The sequence below is a fragment of the Cucumis sativus genome, chromosome 3, assembly GCF_000004075.3.
Source record: "Cucumis sativus cultivar 9930 chromosome 3, Cucumber_9930_V3, whole genome shotgun sequence".
Lineage (NCBI taxonomy): Eukaryota > Viridiplantae > Streptophyta > Magnoliopsida > Cucurbitales > Cucurbitaceae > Cucumis > Cucumis sativus.
In genome coordinates, this window is record NC_026657.2 from 28010809 (window position 1) to 28037858 (window position 27050).

General features: G+C 30.3%; 2 protein-coding genes across 4 annotated transcripts; both read right to left on the reverse strand.

Moving 5' to 3' along the window:
- Nucleotides 1-262: 262 nt before the first annotated feature.
- On the reverse strand, nucleotides 263-5704 carry LOC101211618 (metal transporter Nramp1). Of its 2 annotated transcripts, XM_031881969.1 has the most exons (14): nucleotides 5597-5704; nucleotides 5138-5269; nucleotides 4905-4983; nucleotides 4748-4788; nucleotides 4221-4299; nucleotides 4001-4105; nucleotides 3180-3289; nucleotides 2848-3029; nucleotides 2688-2757; nucleotides 2309-2482; nucleotides 2092-2196; nucleotides 1712-1843; nucleotides 1236-1331; nucleotides 263-769 (listed from the first exon to the last, which is right to left on the reverse strand). In XM_031881969.1, the coding sequence occupies exons 2-14, from the start codon at nucleotides 5255-5257 to the stop codon at nucleotides 497-499; spliced, it is 1566 nt and encodes a 521-aa protein (XP_031737829.1). In that variant the 5' UTR covers nucleotides 5258-5269; nucleotides 5597-5704; the 3' UTR covers nucleotides 263-496. The 2 variants fall into 2 exon arrangements, with proteins under 2 accessions (XP_031737829.1, XP_011651800.2); XM_011653498.2 differs by lacking the exon at nucleotides 5597-5704 and having other exon boundaries at nucleotides 5138-5544.
- Nucleotides 5705-17791: 12087 nt separating this feature from the next.
- Nucleotides 17792-20293, reverse strand: LOC101208907 (homeobox-leucine zipper protein HOX27). 2 transcript variants are annotated; one of them, XM_004149564.3, is made up of 4 exons: nucleotides 19994-20286; nucleotides 19432-19715; nucleotides 18635-18714; nucleotides 17792-18238 (listed from the first exon to the last, which is right to left on the reverse strand). In XM_004149564.3, exons 1-4 carry the CDS (start codon nucleotides 20190-20192, stop codon nucleotides 18031-18033), a joined length of 771 nt encoding a protein of 256 aa, XP_004149612.1. In that variant the 5' UTR covers nucleotides 20193-20286; the 3' UTR covers nucleotides 17792-18030. The 2 variants fall into 2 exon arrangements, with proteins under 2 accessions (XP_004149612.1, XP_031737758.1); XM_031881898.1 differs by having other exon boundaries at nucleotides 18122-18263; nucleotides 19994-20293.
- Between the last annotated feature and the right edge of the window lie 6757 nt (nucleotides 20294-27050).

Consider the following 27050-nt stretch of genomic DNA (forward strand, 5'->3'; position numbering starts at 1 on the left):
AAATTCTAACAAGAGCACAATCGGAGAAGATGAGGATGAAATTCAAACAGAGCATGAACACACACATAAACCATTGTTTTAAGAAATCTTCAGCTAAAAAATCAATAAAAGCAAAAAAAAAAAAAAAAAAAAAGAAAAAGAAAGAAAGAAAATTGAGCGTCAAAAGAAATCTGTATATGGAAGAGTTTTGTAGATAATTGGATGAATATAGAACTAGTTGGTGGCAGAAACTTGGAAATGTGGAAGAAGATGAAAAAGCGCATACTTGAAGGAAAATATGGATCTATTTTAGTAGTTTTTGAATAGGAAAAATTCAAATAAAATTATTTTTTAGCCCTATTTATATATGATTTTTCAACCTATTGGGTGTCATATTTACAATATTTTACGATCCAAGTTAATCTCATAAAATAATTGGTCTAACCCTACAAAAATAATATCATTATTACCTAAATAAGAAGCAGTTGAGATTACATCATTAGATAAATTTAATTAGCTATCCCGATGTCTTGCTCGGCTCGTTGCTCAGTCTTCGACTTTCTACTGTTGTTACTGCTAAGAGATGACTTATCTTCTTGGTCTTTTTCAAAACTAGATAAGCAATTCCAGCTAAATATAGTGCCACGCCTGAGAATCCAAGTACCCCTATGAGGACGACTGCGGCAAGATGGAGATCGTTATGAAGGAGCACATCGATAAAACGGCCCATTAGGTAGTATATATTGATAGCCATGATGAGTAATCCAATAATCCATGTCAACACTGTAATCTGCATTTCAAAAATACACCTTCCTTGGTTAATAGGACTAGTGTGATAAAATATTAATCTTTATTGTAAGCTTATTCAGCCACTCATTTTTGGTATAATAAAAGAGGTAAAATTACAAAAAGACTTTACAATGAGTACCATTCGAGATGAGAACCACTTTAGCAAATAAATAATAGGGCTATTTTCTTCCTGATGTTAGTGGTTGATTTGGTTTTTAGTTTTTTATTTTTGAGAACAAAGTTTATAAACTGTACTTTTACATATGGTTTTCCTTGTTTTGTTAATCTAGATTTTACAAATGTTTTCAAACTACAAATCGATTACATAAACTAAAAAGAAAAGGGACAATCTTAAAAGAAATTGTTTTTGTTTTTGAAACACGGCTAACAACTCAAATGTTTCCTAAGAAAAGATGCATGGGAGTTATAGAAAAAGTCAAGTATATCATAGAGTTGTAAGAAATTACCGCAGTAGAGTTGACATGCGGTCCCATCTTGGCCTTACTGCTTGTAAACTTCAGAAGGGGGACTAGAGCAAAAGGGAGTTCAAATGACAAAATCATCTGCCAAAAGACAAGATTTTGCAAGGAGTCAAAATTTATTTGGCATTCAATCTTAAGAAGGTTGGTCAGCACACTACAATTCAACTTTGCAAGGAAACTTGTGCCCCCAGTGAATAAAAACGGTGGATCAACATTCAATCTGAAGCATATGAAATAAGAAATCAATCCTAGGGTTGTTGACCGGTTAAGGTTTACCGCTTCAACAAACAACAGTGCATGTTTCAAAGTGAGTTCTACAACGGCTTTCTAACTTCTACCTTAATTGAATTTGTTCACTAGCATGCCTAGAACAAAGACAAGAGGTATGGGCAATGCATAGCTGATTGGCAGTTAAAACTTAATTACATTCGCCGGAAGCATATGGAAACTATATCTCTTACCGACGCAATAATGATCAGCTTCCCAGCCCCAGAAGACCCACCAATGAGTGCAACAATCAAACTAGGAATAATTGCTAAGCTTCGAGTTAAAATGTTTCTGATCCATGGCGTCAGTTTCAAATCGAGAAACCCCTACAAATACGAATGTGTCAAAAAAGGAGCAAAATTCAAAAAAACACTATCAAGAGGTTACTTGAAATCAAGAATTATGATGTACCCACAGGTAGCTGGTTTATGACCACGAGCATTCAGAAAATTATGAAACCTTTAACATGTTATTTCCAGTTTACTAATACCAATAATGTATATGGATGAGAGCCAGAAGTCAGAAAATTGAAAAGAAGCAGATCTTTAACATGGAAAAAGAACCAGAACAATACCTGCATAACATACTGTCCTGCGTAGGTTCCTGTTATGGTAGAACTCTGCCCCGATGCCAACAAAGCAATAGCAAAAATTTTTGAACTCCATTTACCCAATACATTCTGAAAAAAAGTATAGAAGACTTCTGAATAAAACTGGTGCACCCTTAACGTGGAACAAAATCCCACGAGGTAAACAAAAGGGATACAGAAAAGAGTGCTAGATCACACATACTCTCAATAAAAATGAAGCTTTATTCAAGTCCAAGTCATTGCAGCTCATTTGGTCCTCCTTATTTAGATCTGGGGAACTGCAAACTGCACCACTAACCGAAATGACTGACACATTAATGAGGAAGGCCACCATAAGAGCAAAGCCACTCTCTATCATATAAAATCTGCAAGCTTCCTGTAAAAAAATGTCTAATGTTAGTATGATAGAATGTAGAATTGCAATTTAAATGATGAAGCAGCAACCAAAGCTGATGCATGCTTGTGTGAACCTATGAGATACTAACATATTGGGTACGTTATTAAATAGATTATAACTCAACCTGGATATTTTTAAGCAATAAGGAGAACAAAGGTTAAGATTGATGAAGACAAAACATCACCTTGATGCCAGAAAGGGAACGGGGTATTTTCCTAGAGAGCACCAGTGCTGAATGAAGAAAGAGATTGTGTCTGCAGAAGGTAAAGTGGACGGACTTAGAATATTGACAAGTGTAAGGAATGAAGGTCTATGAATGTCACTAAAGGATATCGACGACATACGGCATAACCATAGCACCAAGAAGTGAAATTGCAAGACCAGTAGCACCACTTCCTTTCAATTGAGGGACAAACAACCCATAAAAAATTTCTCCAGCGTCCGGCTTTGCATAGCCCAGCTCCAGGAAGAAGCAAACCGCAATTGTCAACACAAGAAAGGCAATCAAGAATTCAAGCTTTCTAATCTGCATTTTGGATTGAAACTCAGTCATGGAGAGCATCGCTAAAGTTCAGCTCTCAAATTATGCTATCCCATTGACTACACTAGCACAAATGGGAGAATTATTTGATGCAAGATAAGTAAAATCCCCAAAAAGAAGTAAATCTCAAAATACCCCATATTGCTGCAGTGCAAGAAGTAATAGTGTACTAAGCCCTGTCAGAAGAACGCCACACCAAACAGGAATGCTGAAGAGCATATTCAATGCAAAAGCAGTTCCTATAACTGGAAACATAAAGGAGGAAATATAAGAATAACTTCAACAGTAAAAAAGAACTATATAGCAATGGAAATCGTGTAGCAAATACATAATACAATACACCATAGAAAATCTGAAAGCCAATATAACAGAGAAAAATAATAATAATGATAATTTTCTTCTCCTCATGGAAGTCATGATCCTGTGTTTACATATTTTCACTGAGAATGTTAAATAACATGTTTAGTCCCTTAGACTTTGAAATTTGTATTTATTTGGTTTATGAATTTTCAAGTATGTTTAATAGGTCCCTAAACTTTCAATTTTGAGTATAATAGGCTCCTGAACATTCAATTTTTTCTCTAATCGGCCCCTAAACATCTTTGGGGACTGAATTTGTAATTTAGCTTAACTTGAGTTATGCTTTTGGTTTGGTTTGTACACTTGGATCATAGAAACGTCAAACACTACCGTTGGTCAATGGACATCTAATCAGCTTACAATACTATAGCTTTAACAATGCATTCGTATGGGCCTATTGGCAACTACTGTAAATATCCAGACACGAACTTTTCAATTGGGTAACTTTTATTCTACAAATCTAAACAAGCCATCCAACATGAGTACACCGGATGCAAAAGACTAATCATGTAATAATTGTGATTACTTCTTCTATGACCAAGAGTATATTTCACTCAACGATTAGGTTTCTAATGAATAGAATTACTTCACTTTACCTTCAGGAATATCACACGCAACAATCGCAATTTCAGCTAGGACCCAGAGGATGAAATTTTGCACCTTGGGGTACTCAGCTTTACAGTGCTCTGCTAAATGTTTTCCTACACTTACCATAAAAACAAGAAGACAAAGATGTCAAACAACTCTTGAAACAATGAAAATATCACAAATTTGATAACCCAAAAAAGGGAAAAACGTTATGCAGAAGTCATTTACCTGTGACAACCCCTAGATTGGCTGCTAAAGACTGAATGATGAGGGCAGCAAAGGAAGCCACTAATATGACCCAAAGCAACTGTACGGAGAGAAGCAGCATTAGTTTTCAGGTCCACTAGAAATATAAAAAGCAAGTGATTTCTAGTGACATGACAGGACTTAGAAGCTTCAACAAGAAAAGATAAATATAAATAAAGTTGAAGCCTATTCAAAACGTTCAGTACATTACATAAAACGTGTAGAAAATTTCTAGTTCTGAAACTTGTCTTGAGTAGATTTATGATTAGGCTGGAGGCAACACCATACATATGTTTATATAAACGAAGAGGCCTATGGTGAATGGGTCATCTCGGCTATTCAAAGCAGCATACTTAGTTTATTACTTACTAAACTAATCCATCCACATAGAAGGGTGTGGGGATAAGAAACTGAAAGATGATCATAAATTCTAGCCTTCGACCACAAAATCATGTGTTTGATGGTTGTTAAAAGTAAAGCAACTATATCCAAAGGACCCGGCCACGTACCCCATACTTGTACTTTGCACCAGATTGTAGATCAGTCTCAACTGAGAATAACAAAACAAAATTTTCAGAATCCCATTCGTGATGGAATAAAAGAGACAAAAAAAAAAAGAAAAAAAAAGTAGTGTACAAAAAGAGATAAAACTAGAAATAGTCTTACAATTCCCAGGATCAATATATGCAATAGAAACAAGAAATCCCGGGCCCATGTATGCAAAAAGGTTCTTCCAGCTTTCCTTCTGCACATAACACGCAACAGTGGCTCTCAATGAAAAACTCCATCACTCAAAGTGCAATTTAATGACTGATTATCGTATCATTTGAAAACTCACAAGGATTAACCATCAAAACATAAAAAAAATTTTTAAAAAAAATAAAAACTAAAAGGCTCACATCCGGAACAATAATCTGATCATTTTCCGGGTTTTCAATCAACGGAGCATGTGAAAAATTCTCATCCCCAGCCCGCACAAGGAACTGTGGCTGCTCAGAAGCAGACCCTGGAGCAGCCATTTTATTGCTTTCCTGTGTTTCGTTAAATTCAAAAAGTTAGGTACAAAGAATAGTCAGAGTAAACACACAAACACAATTTGGTATTAATCAAGACTGGTTGGTGAATTTATAGAGATAGAATCAGTAATTGTGGGCATGCAAATAATAAATAAAGAAATAAAAAAACTAAAGGACCCATTTTATTTGTGTGAAGAGAGACAGATGGGCATCAATAATTGGCTGAAGCAGTAAATTGGTAACAACAAACTTTCAAGTTTGAAGCGTGAGGGATATTTTTTTGCGGCTAATTAAGTTAGATCCGAGGGGTTGGCAATGGCAGCATTTGGTGAGGTGGGCTACCTTATCACATTTTCCTTCATTCTCTAACTGATTCCATAAGGCGGTGGTCAGACCTCCCGCTTTGCTTACTCTTTCACACTTCTCTCTCCCCTAACTAACCTCCTCTCCTCTCAAAAAAACCTTCACGTTCATGATGCTAAACAATATTTCAAACCTAGATCTCCACAAATATATTCATATCTCATTTTAAACAAATATGGATATTGATGCAAATTTCTCAAAATATTATAAGATCAAATAAATTATTTAAACTAATAAACAATCATTTAATGTTTTTAAAAAGCTAGTCTGTCAAGCTATTCTTTATAATTTTTTTTAAAAGAATATGAATGCTGGTTTCTTCCGTCGCGTGTGCGGGAGAAAATGGTTACGGTACGAAACTAGTTTTTAGTAAAACTTTAAAGTTAAGCATACTTTTAATTTTTTCAAGTGGTTATAGTAAGAAATTAGTTTTTTTAGTAAGAGTTCATAGTTAAGCATGTTTTTAAATTAGTTTAAAAAGTTGTAGAGAACTTACTTTTGTTGTCTCTCAATCCACACAACCTCTCGGCAAAGAGTAAAAGTATTAATTCTTTTTTCGAGTTAAAGAAAACTTTTTTTCTACATATTTATAGCTTTCTTTTCTTCTCGAAATAGGAAAAGAAATAGGAGAATCATTAAATTCTACCATCATATTTAATTAATATTTCATTCAAATAAGATTTGAATGAATTTTGATATCTTATAGATTTATATTAATATAATTAATTAATATTTCGTTCAAATCTTATTTGAATGAATAATCTTATAGATTTAATTTTTTAATTAATTAATAGCTAAATTAAATATTTTATATTTAACTTAAATTAGATTTGAATCATATTCAAATATAAGTTTATCTCGACCAATAATTTTAATATGAATTCAATTTACATTAAATTAATATTTACCCATTCAAATATTTTTTTCCTCATAAACTAATTAAACATCTTAGGACGTTAGTTTATTGGATTTTAGTTATTAAGACAAAACTAATAATATAATCAATAACAAAGATTATTACAATAATAACACTTTATTAATAACGGTCAATGAATTATATTTATAATCTACGAGTTTTATGACAAAAATTCCAACAAAGACATTTTTTTTCTGTCAAGGATAGGCTAATCGTGACGGTTTTTATAAAATTAAATTTTCATTGTGTCGATATTGACTACAGTTACAAAATGTCACGAATTTATATTATTATGACATTTTTTCCCCTATTGTATATTCCTCAATTACTACATTTTTTTAACAATAAAATACATGTTATGTTCTTCTTGTCGCTCTGTCATTACACTAACCAGTTCAATGATAATAATGTTCTAGTACATCACACTCATATGAAAACAAAGAGTCAACACTTTATTATATATACGTAATAATACACTCATTGACTAATAACCATTTTTTGTTAAAAAATAGTTTACATACACAAAAAGAATAAATATTGTCATCTTTAGCTACCAACAAAACTAAAATCAGTACATTGTAACCCAGATTTTTCTACCAATCATACAAAAAGTCTTATATCAATAAATTGCTCCAAGTTGGCTTCGCTACTCCAATGAATTCTTCCAAACATAGTAAGAAAACAAAATTTCATTATAGAGTATGACTATAGAACAATTCACGTATAAACAAAAACATATAAAGTTTTGTACACCTTATATATACTATTTGACTTACTTTAATAAAATTCAAACTCATAATTAAAGTAAGCCAAATAGTATAACAAAACTTATAGAATGAAAGTACTTAATTATAAAAACTTGTGTCTATATATATATACGATTGTGTCTTAGATACTCCATTTTGACTAGATCGGGGTTTGACTAGAAAACCGCTGATGAACATAGTAGGAGTACCATTAAGCAGATAATCCCAGCAAATAGCGCAATGCGTATTCAGATTTGCATCTGAAAAGAGACCATTGAAAACCGAATAACCAAAAGAGATGTTGGTATAATAAAAAGAGATGCTGGTATAATATAAGTGAGCTAGTAAGCTATCTCACTAAACGAAAGGTTGTAAGATAGGATAATAACAATGTTAATTTTTGGAGTTGTGATCAGCAAAATATTGAGCAATATTTTGCCATTTTGATGTCATTTGTCTTTTATAATTATCATTTTTTACTTGTGAGTTTAAATTTAATTTGTATAGAAAATTAGAATTTATTTGTAGTTGAATTTGAGAGCTGCTCTTGGTTTGGATTGTGAGTAATAATATTTATTGAGTTTCACTAAATGTCTAACTTGATTACAAATAAGGTAATAGCCTCTCCTAAGTTCCTAATTAAACCCTCGTTTTACATTTAATTTTTTTCACTAGTTTTTTTTTAATATATAAATATTAGAGCTAAAATTTAAAAACAAACGGTAAAAATATAGTTTTTAAGAAACATTTTTTAAAATAGTAAAATAAATTAAAATATATACTAGCTATAACAAAATTTTGAATTCTATCGATGATAGTCACTAATAGACTTTTATCATATCAGTGACTATCAGTAATAAAATTTAAAAATTTTGGTATGAATTGTAAATATTTTGTAAAAATTTTATATGTTTTGAAATTTCGTTTTTGGTTTTTGAAATTTGGTTAAGAAACCTTTTTATTTAAAGATGAATATCATTGGGAGAATATGAGAGGAAATAAATACAATTTTGATGGAAGAAAACAAATTATAAAAATTTACCAAAAAGATTTACATGAAAATGTAAAAGTTAGCTTACAATAGTTGTTAAGACATATATATATCATTACCAAAAATGTTAGAAGTTTAGAACTGATTTAAATCTAAACCTAATATATAGATTATGAATGGATACTCCACAATATACTATGTGTATTTAATTTTCTAAAGTTTCAAAAGTTTTAATTATATATCTTTAAATTAATCGTGGCTCTCAAAAACTTTATCTTGTTTGTTAATTCAACCAATCATTTAATTAGTCTATTATTATTTAAATATTAGTTAATTTTCAAAAATACATATTGACTTAATCAAGTACTAACGATTATATACTTAATTATTTTTTATTAAATAATCTTTTAATAATTTATGATTTCTATTCTTTTTAGCATGCACCTCTACATTTTTTTTAATTTGATTGACAATTTTCTTTTGTTTTACATGTATATTTATTTTCTCAATCTATTTAATAATAATGTTGATAATAATTTGATAATTTTGTCAATAATATAAAGTTTAGGGGATGATTTTTTTAAAAAAATTATGTAATTAATCTATATGTTTTCTTTTATTTTGTTATTTTGGATCTATCCAGTTTATACTAGTATTATTAAATCGACGGTATTTTTAAAAGAATTGATTCCAATACATAAAATTTAAATTTAATTAAAATATTAGAAGAATGATTCAATCATATTTATATTAGCATTATTGTTATGATTATTGTTATTGTTATGGTTATTAATATTATGATTATTTTTGTTGTTTTTATTAACAACAATAAATAAAACATTATTGTGTAGAAAAATTAACAATATTCTAATAGTAGTAGGAGAATACTTATGTTTGACTGAAATTGATTATTGTTATTATTATAATAACATCAACAATAATAATAATCATAACACAAACAATAATCATACTCATAAGTATGATTGATTAATTATTTTAATATTTTAATTAAATTTAATTTTTATGTGTTTGGATCAACCTTTTTAAATACAACCTAGTGTAAACTCAATATACTTAAAATAATGGTGGGTGAGTTTCTCTAAGGGCAGGCAGCGGTCAAATCCACCAGATTTCTTTGAACCTCCAAAACCTTTTTTGCTTTTTATCCCAAAACCCCAAAAGACCTTTTCCATTTTTCATTGCCTTTATCTACATAAACACAACGCAATGGAATTGGTTGGATTTGAAGGGACTTATTTGAATTCTATTTAAGCTTACTTTCACCCGTTTACAATTGGATCATCGTAGATCTTTTATCCTATGTCATTCTAATATTTATGCTTTTTTTTCTTTCTCTATCCATATATTTGATACATTAATTTTGTTTGTGTAGTGGTTGAGTTCTAATTCATGTAATATTACAATTTTTTAAATTTTATCTTCCTTATGTACAAATCTTTTGTTTTTCTTTGAATGAAGGTCACTACCTTGAAAAACATTGAATGCATTCCAAATAATTCAAATGAAGGCAAGTTTGAATTAACAAGCAAATTAAAGATTTATTTCCATACTTATTAATGAATATATATAACCTTCAATAAAATAAGCCATGGATAAAACATGCATGAGAGCTAAGAGATGATCATAAACATAATCTCAAAACAATAGACATGCACAAAACAACGATCTTAGATTTTAGTTACTAATTAATACCATATTATGTCAAAATGTAACCCTAATTAGCCTAATACATGGGTAAAAAGAGAGTTGTGAGAAGAAAGAGACTAGAGGAATAGGGAGATAGGGATAGGAGCCTTAAAAGAGACTGTGTTTAGGGTTATAATTGGAGGGTATTACTCATCCAATGCACTTTGATTTATCACTTCTTGATGGGATATGTTCACTTGCCTGTGTAAACCCATCTTCTCTTCATCTTTCTTAGTTTAAACAAAAACCACCCTTATACAAATGATTCAGGACTTGTTTGGTAGTAAGTCTCAAAATGTAAATTTGAAAACAAGAGATTATTCAACCAAAATTATAATGTATATTTCATGTTTTCATATATATATATATATTTGTTAGGTACCGTGTAAGAGATTTGGATTCTAATTTAAATAAAGGTTTAAAATGTGTTTGGTCCAATTTTAAATTTTTGATAAGTTTCAATAGTTCAATATTTTTTGAGGCCAAGGTTATGACGCAATAAGTTTTTGATAAATTTCAAAAGTTCTTTCTTGAAGTGAATTTGATGCAATGCAAGACATTTACTAGAAGACTCGTACATTTTGTTGAAAGGAGAAAACTCACATTCACTTTGTGGGTGTACATTTATAATTCATCCAGATTGAGATTAGAAGAACGGTTACAATGCATTGAAAGATACTGGAATCAGTCTCCCTCTTTTCCTTCCTCCTCCAATTGAGCAATTGAGGACATATAACATTACTGGGGAAGATGAATAAGCATACCGAAATCCTTGCCCTTAAAATTCACTATGGACTTTTGTCCAAACTATAGATGAAGTCGAGAAACATTCAACGGAAGCGCTGAGGATTATATGTAGATGCACCAGATAGATATATTTGATTAGATATTGGTAATTCTTGTCTTCCTACCCGTTCCTTTTTTGTCGTTATATTCTTGAATCAGGTTAAGAAAAGAAATGAAGTCATTCACTGAGGTTTAGAAATGGAAGACAGACATTGAGAAGTAATCACATATTTTTCCTTTCTTTTCTTGTTTTTAATTTGTACCTATTGATAACAGAATAATTCTATTTAAATAATTTGTTATCAAGAGTTATTATTCTTATAAATATATTATAATACCTCGAGTGAAATTCATTCAAGAAATAATACTCTCCTTCATGAGAAATTCTAAACTCTAACGTCCGATCCTGAAGCTTCTGTCATTACCAGGTCTTCACCGAAACCCATGACTGATCCAACCAAAGAACTCTCTTCTTCGATCTTCCTCCTCTCCAATATATATAATTTAATTTCAATCCATCTTGATTCTACAAACTATGTACTCTGGAAATTCCCGATTCAATCAATCTTGATTGCACACAAACTCTTTGGCTTCGTTGATGGCTCTAATCCAAAACCCGCAAGATTTATTGCACAGTCTACTATTGGTACCTCTTCATCCTCTTCTTTTGAAGCGATCACTTCTACCCAAACAACAACACCTGCTCAACCAAACCCACTCCATGATGAATGGATTGCTAAAGACCACGCTCTATCATCCTCATCAATACTACCCTCTCTCTCGGTGCCCTTGTCTGCATTATCGGCTACTGCTCGACATCCAAAGATATATGGGATACCTTAAAGAAACACTTTCTTTCCAATTCTCGAGTCAATGTGGTGAACCTCAAGTCTGAACTAAAGACCTCTCCAAGAAAGCAGGTGAATCAATAAATTTGTACATCAAGCGCATCAAAGAACTAAAAGATAAGTTGTCTAATATCTCTGTTATTATTGATTTTGAAGATCTGATTATTTACACCACGAATGGATTACCCTCTGAATATAATACCTTTCGAACCTCAATCTACACTAGGTCTACCTCAGTATCTTTTGAAGAACTCCATGTTCTTCTAATATCAGAAGAACCTGCCATTGATAAACAGACTAAACGTGATGAAAGTCTACCTCAAAATGTTGTGTTTATTGCTCATAATAATCAAACACCAAGCCAAAATTACAATCCATAGAACATAGGAGAAAACTATAGTGGTAATAACCGCAACAATCGTGGAAGCAGTAGCAACAATAAAGGAAATGGAAGAGGTAACCCAAGTGGTAATAATGAAAGAGGCTGAATCCCAAACAAACCATTACCAAATAACCTCTCAAACATATTCCCTAACACCTCAAAAACCCCTACTGATCTGTCAACCAAAAAAATTCAGTGCCAAATTTGCAATCGACTTGGTCATAGTGCACTTGACTGCTACAACCGCATGAACTACAACTACCAAGATCGTCATCCACCAGCACAACTTGCTGCTATGGTAGCCACTCAAAACTACAATGTTGTTACAAATATTAGTACTCAATGGCTTGCTGACTCTAGCTGTAACTCTCACATTACTTCTGATTTATCTCAATTAGCCAATGCTTCTAACTTTTCTAATGATGAACAGATAGTTGTAGGCAATGGGCAAGCTCTACCAACAACTCACTCAAGTTTTGGTATTCTTCCTACATCTTCCTCTTCTCTCTCAAACTCCAAGAACTCCTTTGTGTGCCCTTTATATCCACCAATCTCCTTTCTGTACATCATGTCTGTGTAGATAATAATTGCATTTTTTGTTTGACTCTGATTTCTTTCGTATTCATGATAAAACCTCGGGCAAAATCCTTTTTCAAGGACCCATCATAAATGGTCTTTACCCAATACAAACCTCTCAGACTTTAAAATCTCCATCCACAGTTGCTCATGTTGGAACAAATGCATCATCTTTAGTCTGACATGAACGGTTAGGACATTCGAGTGATCCCATACTCTCTTCTGTTTTACGTAGCATGAACTTACCTTTTCATTCATTACAAAAGAAATGTATGTTATCTTTGTGCACAAGGAAAGCTACATAAACTTCCCTTTTCTCATTCCACTTCCACTTCTCTATATCCTTTAGAACTAGTACATATTGATGTATGGGGGACCTTCCCCAAAAGAATCAATAAACAACTTCAACTACTATGATTCCTTTATTGATGACTTGTCTGAATACACTTGGCTTTATCCCATTACCCATAAATCTGATGTTTACTCTATGTTTCAGATCTTTAAACCCCTAGCTGAAAACCAACTATCTCTTACTATAAAAAATTAAGAAGTAATGGAGGTGGAGAATTTGTGAACCATTCTCTCCATTTATATCTTAAAAAACATGGCATCATTCATAAAAAAAATTTGTCCCTATACCACAAACAAAATTGCATAGCTGAAAGAAAACATAGATACGTTGTCAAAATAACAACCACTTTGATGTCCAGAGCCTCTATACCCACAAAATTTTGGCCTTTTGCCTTCACTGCTGTCTATCTAATCAAACGCCTTCCATCTCCCAATTGTGGCCATAAATCACCCTTTGAAATACTTTTCCATAAGACCCCTTATTACACCTCTTTAAAAAATTTTGGTTGCATCTGCTACCCTCTCCTAAAACCATATACATCAAACAAACTTCGACCTAAGACAATCAAATGTACCTTTCTCGGATATGCATTGGATGATAAAGCATGTCTTTGTTACAACAAATCTAGACCTCTAGACATGTTATTTTGTATGAGTCGTCTTTTTCATTCAATGAACCAAATGATGCATCTTTTAAAACCCAAGTCAAACCTCCTCAGCCCACAAAAACCAATTATACTCTTCCTTACTTTTTTTTTTTTTTAGCAGCTTTCTAACACACAAATACCACAATCAAGTGATATCTCTCCTAAGTTGTCCACTAACTATACTTCACTTGTACATCACACAAAAGCAACTCTGATGAATGTTGAAGATGATAGACTTAATATATTGTCCATTGAGAATGCAAAGATTAATATACCAAGTCAAAAATTCAGAAATGAATCTTAAGTATATGTTGTTCCCTTAGCACATAACCACCACTATATGCAAACTCGAGGTAAATTTGAGGTTTCCAAAAAGAAGATTTTTGTTGCTACTGTTACTCCAAATGAAAGTAATTTGTAACCAACTTCGTTCACCAAAGCCAAAGTACTTCCAGTGTGGCAAGATGTTATGGCTAAGGAACACTCTACACTTGTTAAACAAGGCACATGGGTCTTAACACCTTTACCTCCTTGAAAAAGTGCAATGGGATGTAAATGGATCTATAAACTTAAAAGGAATCCAAATGAAACAATAGCTGCACACAAAGCCCGCCTTGTAGCAAAAGGCTACCATCAAGAAGAAAGGTGTTGATTATGAAGAAACTTTCACCCCAATTGTTAAAAGGGCAACTATTCTCATCATGATCTTGTCTCTTGCAGCTCATTATGGATGGAAAATCAGACAACTTGATGTAAAAAATGTCTTCCTTCATGGCACTCTTCAAGAGGAAGTGTCTATGCAACAACCTCAAGGCTTTGTCAGCTCATCAAAACCTCATCATGTTTGCAAACTACTCAAATCAATGTACGAGCCTAAACAAGGACCCATGGCTTGGTTCGAATGCTTTACTTCATATCTTTTAGATCTTGGCTTCATTGCTTCACAAGCTAGCTGACTTCTCTTTATTTGTTAGAAGTTCGAATGGCGCCATTATCTACCTGTTACTATATGTTGAAGACATCATAATAACAAGAAACCAACAACAATATATTTCAAAGTTAACATCTCTGCTTCAATTTTGTTTTGATATGATTGATTTTGGTAATCTTCACTTTTTTCTTGGGTTAGAAGTTCAATACACCTCAAAGGGTATTCATGTAACCCAACAAAAATATATTAGAGATCTACTAAAGAAGTATGAATGTCAAATGCAAAGCCTTGTACTACTCCTACAACTTTCCATCCGTCTACTGACACTAGTGGACCATGCTCTATTGAAGATGCTCAGTCATATAGAGCTATAATTGGTTCTTTACACTACTTAACCTTCAGTGAACCAAACATCTCCTATTCAGTTGGAAAACTTTCTCAGTATATGCACTCTCCTTATACGTCACATTTAGTAGCTGCAAAAAGAGTGCTCAAATATCTCTATGGAACTTTCAACTCTGGGCTCCTGTTTCAAAAAAACATCAATCAAACATCTTCAATTAACTACATTCTCTAATTCTGATTGGGTAGGAGATCGTGATGATAAACACTCTACTACTGAATTTGTAGTATTTTTAGGCTCCAATCTAATATCTTGGGGAGCTAAGAAACAAACCACAGTGTCACGTAGCTCAACTGAAGCTGAATACAGAGCTTCAGTCATTACCGATGCTGAGATCTGCTGGTTAAGACAAGTCCTAAAGGATTTACAAATTTTTGGGACTAACCCACCCCAACTACTCTATGACAACAACTCTGCAATTTAACTGGCGAAAAATCATGTTTTCCATGGGAGGACAAAGCATGTCGAGATAGATTTTAATTTCATTTTGGTCGAGAACGAACAACTAGAAGAGATGTCATTTTACAATTTGTTCCTACACAACAACAACTGTCAGACTTAGCTTATTCAAATAAACCTCTCACATCTAATCGTCTTCACTACCTCACAAGTAAACTCATGCTTTGTTAAGCATTTGTTCGAGGGGTCATGATAACAGAATAATTTTGTTTAAGTAATTTTTATTTAGTTTCAGAACAGTTGTAGTTATACTGCTATCAACAATTATTATTTTTATAGATACCTTGTAATACCTTCGGTAAAATTCATTCAAGAAATAATACTCTCCTCCATGAGAAATTCTGCTTCTGTTGAATTCTTTCACCTATCTCCCCTACTCTTTCTTGGATTTCTTGTAGTTAAACTTCTGTTGTTAAAAGTTTCATTTATTATCATTACTAGTTTTTATTTTAGATGTATAAATCACAATATTCACAGGATACTAAACAAATATTGTTTTCTATTCTCTCATTGTTGTACTACCAAAAAAAATGGATAGAATAAAGTGGATAAGTTTTATAATAATTTTACTTTTTAAAACTTATATTTTGTTTTAGAAAACCAAACAAAAAAAATATGTGTATTCCATTGAAGAAGCTTATCAATAAATGTATTAATTGCCTTCTTAAAGATTGGTTGAATCTTGTAATCATGGTAATAATTGAACTTAGAAAAAAGAAGAGTACATTAGAATGGTTTTTCCTATCACGAATTGCACTTTTTAAGACAAATAATCTAAATTTGGAGAGATTTTTTTTTTATTTTCATTGAAATGGCATAGCAAAAATGTTCCATTCTTTCAAGGTTTAGCAAGAAAATAACAGAATAAGTAGGGCCATGTGTACCGTGAACAATTGTTCGCACTATCTGACAATACATTATTAACCATGAATCATATATGGTACCCTTTGCATCAATTGCATGTTCTCAAAGGGGCAAAATGATGAAATTCTAAGAGTACATTACTTGGAAATTGTAGCAGATATTGTCACCTTCTAATATTTTCTTTAGTTTATGTTATCATATGATTTTGATTAATCTCCAGCTAAGTTTTAGTTTTAGTAGATGAATTATGATAGTAGTTTTATGATAGTATATGTTTAAGAGAAAATTGGAAATGGAGTGAGAATGAGTGGAATAGTGAAAAAGAGAAAAATGAAGAATTATGGAAAACCTAATAATCTTTTCCCAAAACGTCACTTTTCTCATATTCTTAAGGCCAAACGTCAACCATCAAGAAAGATTTTTTTTTTGTAGTAATGTATATGGATTATGCCTATTTTATTCGTATCATTGTGACATAATCAACAACAACTTTGAAATCAAATGTTTCTCCCATCTTTCTCTCTCTTACACACTTTTGATTCTACAATCCATATCAATATTAGCGTTCTTGGATATATGTTTTCTCTTCTGCTCATAATATTACTTCTCTCGAGTTATAAGTATAATGTAAATGTTTGAGATCATAAAATTAAGACTAAATTTGTGTGAACTTCAATATCATATTACCTTCCTATAATAGTATTGGTTTAAAAATACTTGATTATCTCAATTTCTTTTTTCGTTTTCCAATTTTGGTATTACATTAGGAAAAAAACATGTAAAATATAGATAAATTACAAAGAAACACATCGGTGTAGCTGTCCATGTTTATATAAATGGTTAATTTAGTTTTCAAATTACTTTTTACTAAATACATTTTCACAAAAAAAATTAAAACTCCAAATAAAAAAGTCAAAGGTTTAAATCAAGTTTGATCAATTGATTGATTAACAACCCATTTATATTTTTCATAGTCGGAGTCGATTTGAACATTTATTAAATCAATCATAATTGGTTTAGTTGTAAAATTGACTTAGATCAATATTGTCACCCCTAATAGGAACAAAAAAGAAATATAGTTATCGTAAAAAAGCATTCATCGGAAATTCGCTTATTCATGTCTCTTTTAGCCTCTCAATCGTCTAAAGGAAAGCTTGCAGGTAGTTTTTGAAAGATTGTGTGAGAAGAACTCTCTGGACGTTTTTACGTTGTCAAATATTACTATTCTTGACGTTTTAAAAAACGTAGAAGACATCCAAAGTGAGAATATTAATTATTAACGATATCTTTGATAAGATGGATTTTACAAATCTTTGGAGGAATGGGATTGGTTTACTCGAACTGGGTTGGTTTGCTAACCTTTCTTATTAACTTTCCCAGGGCTCATAGGGAAACAAACATGGCCACCTGACGTGGGAAGGTAAAAGTCTCTTAGAAAAGATTACAATTTCTTTTTCTCCCTTGACATTAAACTAAAAAATATCTAATAATTTTGTTCTAAAAGAAAAACTCGTAATTAACCCTGGTTGAAAAACTGACTTGGGTGCATCAGTTTTGATCACTCTTCTAACAAAATTTGCCATAAATTAAAAATGGATAAAGATGGTGATGTTTAAGATAACATTAAATATTTTTCAAATAATGTCATCAACGGTGGAGAAAAGAAAGAATTAAACCTTCCTTTCCTTAGGATTAATTTAGAGCTTAGAGAAATTATAATATGGAAAAAAATTGATAGTGGGATAGCAATGAATTAAATAGTGAAAATGGAAGAGGGGGAAGGGGAGGGGGATGGAGTATTGTTGTTCAGCGGGAGACTGGGGTTGCGACAGCGCGTTCACAAGATGCGCACAAGGTGAGAGTGGTAGGGGGAGAGTTGATGAACAGAGAATGAGTAGTTTTTAGAGCTTTCAAATCCTGAAGTTCCTTTTGAAGCTTTGTGTTTTGTTGAGTAAGTGTTGCACAACATTTCTTCAAGTATTCACATTCTACTTCATTTTGTTTCAACTTCGTTCTGTGTCAAATATAAAACATAAATCCTAATAAGAAAACAACACAAATAAAACAAAAAACTGTCAACTTTATTATTTCTGTCCAAATCTTAGCAAGAATCAACACCCAGAAACAACAAATAATAAGTATAAATTATTCAAGAATTTCAAATTTATTCAGGGTTTTTCTCGGTGTTCATCCTAGCAAAGATTCCACAGTAAATATATCAAATTGATGGATCGTTTGTGTGATAGAAATCAGTTAAAAGTGTTATATGTTTCAACAATTATCCGAAAGAAAAATAGTTGTGGAAGACTCGATACATATCGATGTTAGTCAAGCTTATTAAACTTTTTTAGCCAGGAAGAAATAAAACATGAAATTAAGAGTGAGTATAGGTTGGTGGAGTTATTTATACCTTGCTCGTCTGTTTTGAAACCAAACTTCTACTTGACGAGGACGAAGATTCAACCTTCTTGCAACTTCTAGCTTTTGCTTCTGCAATTTTAATCTCATCAATTACTTTTAATTAAACAAAGTGTACGTTAAAAATTGAGACTTAAAATGGATATAGTAGCAGGTTGGATAGTTTCATTAAGCTCACCACCATATACTCTTTAGGTCTCAATTTTGTATAACATCATCATGAATTTTTACTCCTACACACATTAGTTTTTAAACATTTTTTATTAAATAACAAACATAACATTGTTACTTTAAAGGAACAATTTTTTTATAAAAAAATCAAGAGTGAGCAAAGTTAAAGAAAACTTATCCTAGTTTATCGTGAAAATAATCACTTATTTTTCGAAATTCGTAAATCTTGACACTCAAATTTTTGATCAAATTCTAAGTCAATCAATATTTTCAAAAATAACTACGAATTTATCATTTAAGTGGATGATTTTATAACATTTTAGAGTTCAAAATTAATGTTTATTTTTTCTCATAAATTTCACAAAATAATTGCCACAGCACTCGAAGATATACTCGGATTCTTAATCAAAATTGTGAGAGAGAAAACGATTAATTTTCTGAAAACATTTTTTTAAAATAAGGCAATTTTGTTGAGTTTATCATTGCAAAATCTTTTCACACTAACATAAATTAACATTTTACAATGGTAAAAATAAATTAAGAAAAGGAAGAAGTTTAAAAATTAAAGAATATTCTGAAATCATAAACTGAAATAGGAGAAGTGAGAGAGAGAGTTACAGGGTAAAGGGTGTGGTGTTCTTTGAAGCTTTCTTCAAGAAATGCTGATTGTTGTCTTGAAAGCCTCAGTTTTTTTCTTCCACTGCTAATCATATTCATATCCATTTCTTCCTGTTCTTCTTCTTCTTCCAATTCATTCTCACTTTTCCCTTTTCTTTCTTCTTCTCTATTATTCTTTCCTATTGACCAAACTATTCCCTTTGACGATCTTCCACCTATTTCTCCTCCCCCATCAGCCGACGCTCCGCTAATCACCTCCGTAAAAACTCCTCCTCCTGATCCTTCTAATTACTTGTCATAAACAAAATACACCCATCAAATATTTGCTTTCAATATACAATCAACAACCTAACTTACACTCTTTAAAAATAGATGAACTATTTTGAGATATATGAAACCTCTGTGTTATCTAATATGTTATCAGATCCATTAAATTTAAAAAAAAAAAAGATCAAAGATGAATAAAACCCAAAAATACATGTCGTGTAGTATTTATTCAAAGTGAGATTAATAAAAAGGAAGAAAAAAAAGAGTTTCCATCGTAGTAAGAAGTAGGTCGTACCGGTTGGAGAAGATGGGCGAGAGGCGGGGGCGGAGGGTGGTGGAGGAGAATTAAGAGAGTGGAGAAGGAGGTGGTTTTGGTGAATGTGATTGTGAGCTTGATGTTGAAGATCAATGGAGGGAAAAGAAAGGGAAAAACGAAGGGGTGTTGGATGTGAAGAAGGAGAAGGATCATTTCCTAATCTCAAATCCAACTCCATTATTATTCAACATCCAACACATTAACAAAATACTATTCTAAAATGGATCAATCCAAATTTATATAGACTTGAGACACAGAACTGCATAACTTTTTATTATATCATGAGAAAGAGAAATTTTATATTTTTCTTCTTCTTTTTTCTTTTTCATTTTATATTTGGATGTATTGACTACACCCATCAATCACACCACAAAAAAAAAAAAAAAAAGATAAAAAAGGTTTTCAATAATAATAAAAAGACAAATTATTTGTGCTAGAAAAACAAAAATTTATTATGAAGGGTTAATATTCCGTTTATTTTAATATTTTAGACCATTTTTCAGAAAAACACTTAAAATATTATAGAAAAAGAAAAAAAAAATGTTATGGAGAAATTATATCATCATTTTATTTTGTATGGGAATAAAGTTTTCAACTTTCTAATTTCATCTCTTCAATGAATTCCATATAAGATCCAATCATTTATTGTTATGTGGTGGTCATTCAAGCTTTAGGGTAGAAAATAATCTGAGGTAGGCCGTATTAATTAGATATTAACTAAATTTAATAAATCTAGTATATGGAGGATTAGGGAACGATGTTTTGTTCAATATTTATTAAAGGTTGACCACTCAAAATAACGTTTAAAACATATGGATTAAAAAAATTCTAACATCATAATAGTCATATATATTTTAACTAGTTAAATATCATGATCTCTAAATTAAAATACATTTTTACTGCAGTATAATTTTTCAATATTGATAGCTTGTGTCATATTGTATTTTGTATTGGATACGGAAGATAATTAAAAATCATTTTATTGATTTATAAATTTTTTTAAAAAAATGTCAATTTTATGTGATGTATTAATAATTATTATTATAGTAAAAAAGGGGTTTAATGAAGAGTGCTACATTGATGTATAATGAACAATGATTGAAGCTATCCATCACCCATGCCCATAAATCAAGTGGAATAATATATATATGTGTGTATGTGTGTGTGTGGAAAGCTTCATAATTCAAATGTCTTTTAAATTTTGAATTATTTTGAAAGTAAATTTTGTAAGAACATGGGAAATTTTCATGAAATGTGATGATTGTGGCTCTCATATGCATTATTTTGTCCCTGTTGATGTTTACATAATTACATTCCTTCCATCATTATGCTTCTTCATTGTCCCAATAGTCTTCAAATTCCTATCCTATATAATTTCATATTTAAATTACCTAAATTTTTTTTGTGGATTTTAAAAATATTTTCTATATATTTAATTATTATCAAATTCGAGTTTAATGAAATGCGTTGGACTAAGTTTAACAGCTGAATAGCTTATAAAATAGTGTTATAGTAATTAGGGTTTAATCAACAGTTTTACCCATCCCTTAATTAAGTCTTCAGGTCCAAGTTCGACACATTAAGATAATTTTCCCATTTATGGGCAGTAGCATAATGCCTTGAATCAAAGTGTGCTCACTCCACTTTAAGGTACCACCTATCTTAATGGTCATCCTAAATGGCTTCATTGAAATCTACAATAGTATGGTTTCCATCTTAACCACAATATTTTGTGGTGTTGATTTGAAACTAATGCATTCATCTCCCATAGTTCGGTCTATAATCAATTCTCTCATTTATTCGTACTTTTCTCTTTTAAATTCGTATTAGAAGATATTAAAAATTTTACTATATTTAAAAAGTCATATTAAACTTTTAATTATCTTGATGGTAGTGTGATCCCTTAAAAATAAAAGTCCATCTTTTTTTCTACATTTTCACACAATAATTTTGACAAAAATGCAACCATACAATAATCTCGAACTAATTCACTTTAATTTTTCTAATTAATACATAAAATATTAATGACACAACTTTCACTAATTAATACACAAAATATTAATGTCGTTATAAAGGAGCATTTGAAATTATATTGTTCCAACTAAAGCTAATTTTCTTATTTTTAAAAAATTATTATTTAAGTTTATAGATGATGCCTAATATGATACACGTAAAAATATTCTAACTTTATTAGACCATTTGAATTTAACAAGTAATTTTAGACTTCTCTAGTGAAAGAATAACACTAAAAAATTGTCCTCGATAAGAATTCTTTCAAAATTAGATGGTTAAATTATTTGAAGCCACGTATATAATAATAAATCTATATGTTAGCTTTTTTTAGATTAAATTAGGTTTAAAGTACGAATTTGATCTCTCCGTATCCTAAAATAAAATAGGTATATACATTTTCTTGGAGTCCCAATTCAAAAATATTTATTTATATTTCTATGCAAATAAATAAAAATGGAGTTATTGTACTTTTAAACTTAAAAGGTAAATACCATATAAAATTAGTTTTTTTTTTAAATAATAGATCTAAAAATTTATAATATTTTGAATTATTTTCTTATATTTAAAAAATGTTTTAAATAAAATTTAATAATGTTATCTTGAAAAAAATTTAGAATCTCAATAATAAGTAATACGTGTGGTCGTGCATTATCATTACATCGAGTAACAAAGCATCATTACAAATAATTTAGTCTTTCTTACTTTTTCTTTTTACCAAATTCAAATCATTTTGGTAACTTTCGATATTTATTTCATAATAATAATAAGTGTTGATGAGATGTTATCACAATCTTTTATTATTAATACTTAATTACATAGTTTTCTTCGGTCATATCACTCTTTGTAATCATCAACAGGAGACACTAAAATCTTTCCTTCCAAAACAAATCAAATTCAATAAGAAAAAAATAGCTATTATTTTTCTCTTCTGTCAATTAATTCACATAACCTTTCTAAAGTTCAAAATTTATTAATTAAAAAAAATGATTTTGGTCCTTCTAATTTAGAAAACCTACAAATTTAGACCATTAATTAAAAATTTGATCTAATGGTTTTGATAATAATCCGTGTAGTTTGATATCCATAGCTACTAGTTTTTAAGGTATAATTTAAGAAAAAAGATTGAAACTATTTACAAATATAGGAGAGAGTTGATATATTATATTATATTTTTTAAATAGTTTTTTTTGTTTACAAAATCTTCCTTTATTAAGCTATAGCAAATAATTATAATTTTTTTCTTTAGAAATTAGATTTAGGAACCAAATTATAATGGAAAATTATGTGCTTTTTATAAAATAAAATAAAAACTATATTTACCTTCTACTTTATGGAAATGGGGTTATTTGGTTGTAAAATTTGTATTGAGTTGCCTTTCCAAAGAAAAAAAATCAAATATTGGAGAACTCATATAATTAAAATATACAAAACCAAGCTAAAGGTATCCAATGCCACAAGGAATGGTGGTTCTCTGTCCATTCCCACATAGAATAAGAGTGTATAATTCATGTATATATTTATTTAAAACAAATTGTTTTCAAAGTTTCATTTGGATCTATGTACAATTTAAAATGGGATAATAATAATGTTAGTTGTTGTAGTTAAAGATCAACAAAAGCATCAAGCAATATTTGGATATTTTGATGTTGGTATAAGGTTTTAGGAGAAATCTGTTTTGTGGAATTGAACTTGTATTGATGTTTATTATAATGCGACATGGTTTGTTTCTAATATTTGATTCTTTGATTTTCTCTTGATTGAATATTTACGCTTGATTTGAGAAAACGAAACAACTTATGTTTTTTAAAACTGAACTTCAACCTTCGAGGGTGGTTGTCTCTCTAGACCTTCTAGAGCAAAGAAATGATGTCTAAGAAGAACTACTAGTAATCTAGTGGACTTTATAAGCTTGTGCTTTGTTAGTCACTTGGTTTATGAATTAGAGTCATGGACTCAACAACATACACTTTTGTTATATTTAGCATTTGAGCTAAATTAAGTTCAATTGAGCTTTAGCACATATAAATAATATTTAATTGGACTAAAATGACTAACTTGATCAAACATTCATGATGAAAAAACACGACATCATCAAAATTGTTCAATTTATATCTTTAATTTATGTCAAATTTTAATTAGTCTCAAATTTAATTATTTATATTTTTTGTAGTTAATTTGGTAAATTATGTGACAAATTGTGAGTTATTCAGAATTAGTGATACGGATGTCATTTTTGTTTTAGAATTATAATTTTTTTATTTGAGTTTAAATTTAATCTATAGAAAATTAGATTTTTTAAAAAAAGTTGAATTTGGGAGCTTTTGTTGGTTTGGATTGTGAGTAATAATATTTATTGAGTTTCAGTTGATGGAGGACTCAAAAGCTTGAATTTAAATAAGCATCTCAATGTATTTAAAAGTAGATTGAGAAACAAAGTTTGAAAAATTGAGTTTGAACAAATGATTAAGAAGATATTAAAAACTAATAAAAAAGGGGTATTATGGAAATTTGAAAGTGGGTTTTGTTGTAGAGAGTGATTAGAGGGTTAATTAAGGACCCAACAATTCACATAAAGCCAATTACACACGTGGCAATGATTAGTTGGAGCAGTGATTAGTTTGAAAATGTGAAAGTAATTTTGGTTTATTTATTTTTTTTTTTAAAAAAAAGTGATTTTCTTAGTATTAAAAATAATGGTGGGTCAGTTTCCCTAAGGGCAGGCAGTGGTCAAATCCACCAGATTTCTTTGAGCCTCCAAAAACTTTTTTGCATTATCCCAAAACCCCAAAAAACCTTTTCCATTCTTCATTGCCTTTATCTACACACAAACCCAACACAATAATCGAATTGATCGTTGGATTTCAAGGATGGTTTCACTCCTTCACCATTTCTAAAATTGTGATTGGATGCTTTCCATCATCCTACATCTTTTATCGTATGTCATTCTAATTTTAATGCTTTTTTTTCTTCTTTTTTAGTGTAAGTTTGTGTAATGCTCGAGTCCTAATTCATGAAATATCGCATTCTTCCAATTTTTGTCGCTCTTTATGATCTTTTAAAACCAAAACAAAATCCAAATAAATGTACTTATAACTTTTTTTGCTTGAAGGTAGACCTTTAAAAAAACATCCAATTCATTTCAAGTAATTCAAATTAAGACAAATTTGAATTAACAACCAAATTAAAGCTTTATTATGAAGACTTTTGAGTGCATATGTATAACCTTCATTTGGTTTGTAAACTATAGTAGATAAGATTAATATATAGTATAGAGATAAAACAAAAGTGATGGAGAGAGATAAATCATAAACATATAATCTCAAAAACAATTAGGAAACGATCCTAGATTTTGGTTACTAATTAATATCACATGGTATAAAAACGTAACCCTAATTACTAAAGTTAAAAACAGCGTAATAGAAGGGTAAAAAGATGGTTGTAAGATCAAAGGGAATAGGGGAAATAAGGAGATAGGGACAGGAGCCTTAAAAGAGAGAGTGTGTTTAGGGTTGTTGATGCCAATAATTGGAGGGTATTTCTCATCCCCATGCACTTTGTTTTATCACTTTCTTGATGGGATATATTCACTTGGCTGTGTAATTTGTAAACCCATCTTCTTTCATCTTTCTTAGTTTCAACTAAAACCTCTTCATCACTAGAAAAAACCATCCTTACACCAATGATTCACGACTCTGTTTAGGTACGAAATCTCAAAATCAAAATTTGAAAATAAGAGATTCAACCAAAATAATATATATTTCAAAACAGTCTTTTATAAATGTTAACAGATTTGGTTCCTAATTTAAACAAAAGTTTAAAATGTGTTTGGTAGTAATTTATAAATCATAAAACTATGTGTAATTACTCACTAAATGTTGGTTGATTGATGATAAATTATTGTTAATTTATTTATAATACGTTTTATGTTAACTTGTTTTATAATTATTCTTTTGTAAATATTATAGAGTTTTATGATATTTTACATAATACATATTTTAATTTTTTTTAAAAATTGAGTTTATAGTATCACAATCTATATTTTTTTAATATACACGTATTTATATAGTATAATTTTGCACTTTAAAATTTAAAATTCAAAATTTTGATACAATAAATATTTAAAAATGATTTGCACTCTTCAGGGATCCAAGATTTAAAAAGAAAAAATCTAATTCGTTTACTAATCTCAAATTTACTAAACTCAGTAAATGTGAATGTTAATTTGGTATATTATGAGAGTACATAATCAACTGTTTACAAAGGTAAATAAATATATTTATATATGTTTATATAGTTGTGTAGGTTAGATTTTATGTCCTAAAACTAGTAGATAGTAAATATGTAATCGGTTGACCGCTATTAATAAAGTAATATAATTATTATAATTTCAATAAAACGCTATTGATTATATTATTAGTTTTGTCTTATAACCTAAATTCAATAAACTAATTTCCTAAGGTGTTTGATGAGTCTTGAATAGTATGTAAAAGACATACATGAATCAGTATTTGAGATGCAGCTCAAAAGAGTCTATAGTATACAAATAAAACCGAGTACCTTATCTTGGTAAAATTTTGAATACGACTCATTTTGTATTTGATACAAATGCAATATCCAATATGTTATTGTGTAGGTGACATACGAGGGAGGATATTATATTCTATGCAATGAGTTTGCATAAGACCAAACCACGAATAATAACTACTAGATGTAGCTTTGTTAACTAGTTAAGTTTTTGTTTCATTAGGATGACGACCTATGTAACTTAATCTTAATCTTAAGTGTATTATAAATTCATGTTCGCGAAAGATTGTCTTTTGATTTGTATGGGTGTGAGAATGACCTGTTTGATTGTAAATGTGACCAAAGTCCCACATTTTTTAGATAAAAGAATAATCTTGGGTATATAAGGGAGAACAATGTACTATCTCCATTGGTATGAGCTCTTTTGGAATGGTACCAAAAACAAAGTCATGAGGATGTATATTGAAAATGGACAATATCGAACCATATCGTGGAACCA